Raw genomic sequence first — 3,558 nt, 5'->3', positions numbered from 1 at the left:
GTCGTTCATACAATAATAATAGTATTGTGTAACGTGTGACATTCTTTCAGAGCAGTCATTAGAGTAATGTCGAAGACTTATCGAATTGAAGTTTTTCATTTTTCTTAAGAACAATGTATCAGGTAGTAGATATACTTAATGGTTAGATTAGTTTCGTTATCAGTCTTCCGTTTCTAGTAATTAATAAATATTTCCTAGCGATCTCTGTTTCAGAGATATCTGTAAACATTAACTTTGTTGCGCTACTTATCAGAAAAAGAATATTGTCGTTTTTTTTATTTATTTCAATTATTAGCTGCATTGCAAGAGAGATAAAAATTTGGCGGAAAAAGAAACCAATATTTCAGGAAATCACGATATTATCGTGAATACTTAAATCTTTACATATATTTAAACTATAGAATCTTTAATAGCTCCGATATCAAAACATAGATAATAAAAATCGAATTTGAAAAGAATTGCAAATGAAATGTCGCGTTAACATAACGTTAATGAATCGATAATTTTCAAACAAATTTCCTTCCCGACGATGTTCATTTGAGCAGCAGACATTTTTCAAACATTTTATTTAAACAATGTGCAACTCAAACACACAAATGTATTCATGGAGAATTTAAATCTGCAAAAGTGCATACAATATCGAAAAAATGTAAAAAAACACTCAGTACAGAGTATTTATCATAATTATAGATTCTACTTCTTATGTTCCTAATATATTTCTATATTTGTGAATATTACATCAAATAATTGACTAAAATAACATTCGATCAATATAATTATTCTACGAATCCTTATTAAGGATGTTTGAAAGTATAAAAACACGCACAATGTAAAGAATATTGCAAACATGTAGAAAATATTCGAAGCAGGTAAAATAAATTTCTATTTAAATTCCATTTCTACGTATGAAAATCCTTGTTCCAAGAATATTTCACTTGTTAAAACACCGTACAACTTTCTGCTTCAACAAATTTCCCTCAAAAATTTACTTCTCCATCATGGAATAATACTCGATTTTATTTTAAACATCAACAACAGTAACAAATTATCCTGGACTTGTGGAAAATTTGAATTATAGGAAATTTCCACAGTAAAACATCTATTATAATAAAAAAGAAGACACTCAGTCTAGTAACACATCGTCCAAAAACAACATACTGTACAATCACGATGTACATCAAACATACTCAAACAATCTCCAACTTTCTGTTTCAACAAATTTCCTCCAAAAATTTACTTCTGCATCATGGAATAATAGTCGATTTTATTTTAAACATCAACAACAATAACAAATTATCCTGGACTTGTGGAAAATTTGAACTATAGAAAATTTCCACAGTAAAACACGTATCATAATATGAAGTAAATTTAATTCAAAAACAATATACAGGGTGAAATATACATTAAAGGTACAATACACACTAAAAAGCCGAAGGGTTTGAAAAGTCATAAAATTTGTTCAAACATGTGTTCAAAAATTATTTTCCAGTGACCACGATGTACATCAAACACACTCAAACAATCTCCAACTCTCTGTTTCAACAAATTTCCCCCAAAAATTTACTTCTGCATAATGGAATAATAGTCGATTTTATTTCAAACATCAACAACAATGACAAATTATCCTGGACTTGTGGAAAATTTGAACTATAGAAAATTTCCACAGTAAAACACTTATCATAAAATTTCATTCAAAAACAGTATACATTAAATGTACAATACACACTAAAAAAACCGAAGGGTTTGAAAAGTCGTAAAGTTTGTTCAAACATGTGTTCAAAAGTTTATTTTCCAGTGACCACGATGTACATCAAACACACTCAAACAATCTCCAACTTTCTGTTTCAACAAATTTCCCCCAAAAATTTACTTCTGCATCATGGAATAATAGTCGATTTTATTTCAAACATCAACAACAATGACAAATTATCCTGGACTTGTGGAAAATTTGAACTATAGAAAATTTCCACAGTAAAACACTTGTCATAAAATTTCATTCAAAAACAATATACATCAAATACACACTAAAAGAACCGAAGGGTTTGGTTTGAAAAGTCGTAAAGTTTGTTCAAACATGTGTTCAAATGTTTATTTCTCAGTGACCACCCTGTACAATCATATTGTACATCAAACGCACTCAAACAATCCCGAACGGGATTGAACGGGAGAAAACGAATGCTGAAGAAGACCAGAATCTCCATAAGTACCGATATACTTGCGTGCGTATATCGCTCGTTCGTTTCGTCGGTTTAACCACGTTAACGATCAATTAAAGTGGCTGCGATTAGCAGCGCGGGTGCCGCGGGTGCGCTCAGCCCCCCTGCGGGGGTGCGTAAAAGCGGCAGCGCGAACCAGCCGCCCGGTGGCCGCCTGATCCCCTGTAATACTCGCCGCCGCTCTCTGCGTGTATGAGTACGTTCCTCGACGTTGGAAGAACTGGTGAACGAGCGTCGCGACGCCTGGAGGGGTCATCCTGACCCGGAAGCTCCGCCCCTGTGGAAGTCGAGCCGCCAACCGGCGTATCCAACGTTCAGGGCACGGTAGGAGGGGCCACCGTGTCCCCTTCAGCGTCAGGTAACCGCTGATCCTGGAACCTCGACGACCGTCCGTTGGCATTTAGTTCCGCGCCGACTCTCGAGCCAACGTTGTCCTCGATTTTTTTTTTTTTTCCTCTCCGCCACTTCAGCGAGCATCTGGACAGTAGGGAAGAGAGCACTTGCCTTCTCTTCCCTCCTCTACCGTCCTCCTTCGTCGTCGTTCTCGATCGGAGTCATGTGTGAGATATAAACAGATCGCGTCGTGATCTCGATACCGGATACGGAAGATCCAGTGTGATTGACGTTCGTTCGAGAAACGAAATATCGTTGTTTTCTGTGCGTCCGAGAGACCATGGAGACAAAGATGGAGCCGCTGACACCGCCGCACACACCGCCAACGTTGGACAGATCGATGCACCCGCAGCAGCAGCTGCAGATCACGTCGCCCAGGTGGATCAGGTCGCAGCAATTGAACACGAGATTCCAACAAGCGACCGGACAGAGTTATCAGGCTGCGTTCCTCGACAATTGGCTGAGAGGTGCCGCGCTGTTGGCCGTCAGGGGCTGTTGTCCTCAAACAGTGTCCCATCCTTATCACCACCAAGGCCATCAAGGCGTGCATCACGCGTTCCCGCAGGTCGCGCCGCCCGCCTCGTTTCTCACGAGGAGGCTGCCCGGCCAGAGGCCGAAGAAACAGTTCATCTGCAAGTTCTGCAACAGACAGTTCACCAAAAGCTACAACCTGCTGATACACGAGAGAACGCACACCGACGAGAGGCCGTACTCCTGCGACATCTGCGGGAAAGCGTTTCGCAGGCAGGATCATCTGAGGGATCATCGGTGAGTTTTCGATTCACGAAACGTTTTTTTTTTTTTTTCTTTTTCGTGAACGTTTTCTCTTTCCCTTTCTGCCGAGCTTGAGAAAATAATTCAGCAGTTGTTGTTAGTCTCGGTAAAAATTGCCACAGGCGACCGAAAATTATTGACGTATTCTTTTTCTTTTTTTCTTTTTTTTTTTTTT

General features: G+C 38.9%; 1 protein-coding gene across 3 annotated transcripts in view; it reads left to right on the top strand.

The window, feature by feature from the left end:
• Positions 1 to 2,535: 2,535 nt before the first annotated feature.
• LOC122534418 (protein odd-skipped) overlaps positions 2,536 to 3,558 on the top strand; it is a 3,164-nt gene continuing 2,141 nt past the window's right edge. For 2 of the 3 annotated variants that reach the window (XM_043666234.1, XM_043667043.1), the window contains exon 1: positions 2,536 to 3,377. In XM_043666234.1, coding sequence (XP_043522169.1) covers positions 2,890 to 3,377 — 488 coding nt within the window. In that variant the 5' untranslated portion in view covers positions 2,536 to 2,889. The remainder of the gene's footprint in view (positions 3,378 to 3,558) is intronic. The other variant, XM_043665444.1, reaches the window with a different exon arrangement.

Source organism: Frieseomelitta varia, unplaced genomic scaffold (genome assembly GCF_011392965.1).
Source record: "Frieseomelitta varia isolate USP_RPSP 00005682 unplaced genomic scaffold, Fvar_1.2 scaffold_1001, whole genome shotgun sequence".
NCBI lineage: Eukaryota > Metazoa > Arthropoda > Insecta > Hymenoptera > Apidae > Frieseomelitta > Frieseomelitta varia.
This window is presented reverse-complemented; position numbering and strand designations above follow the sequence as displayed.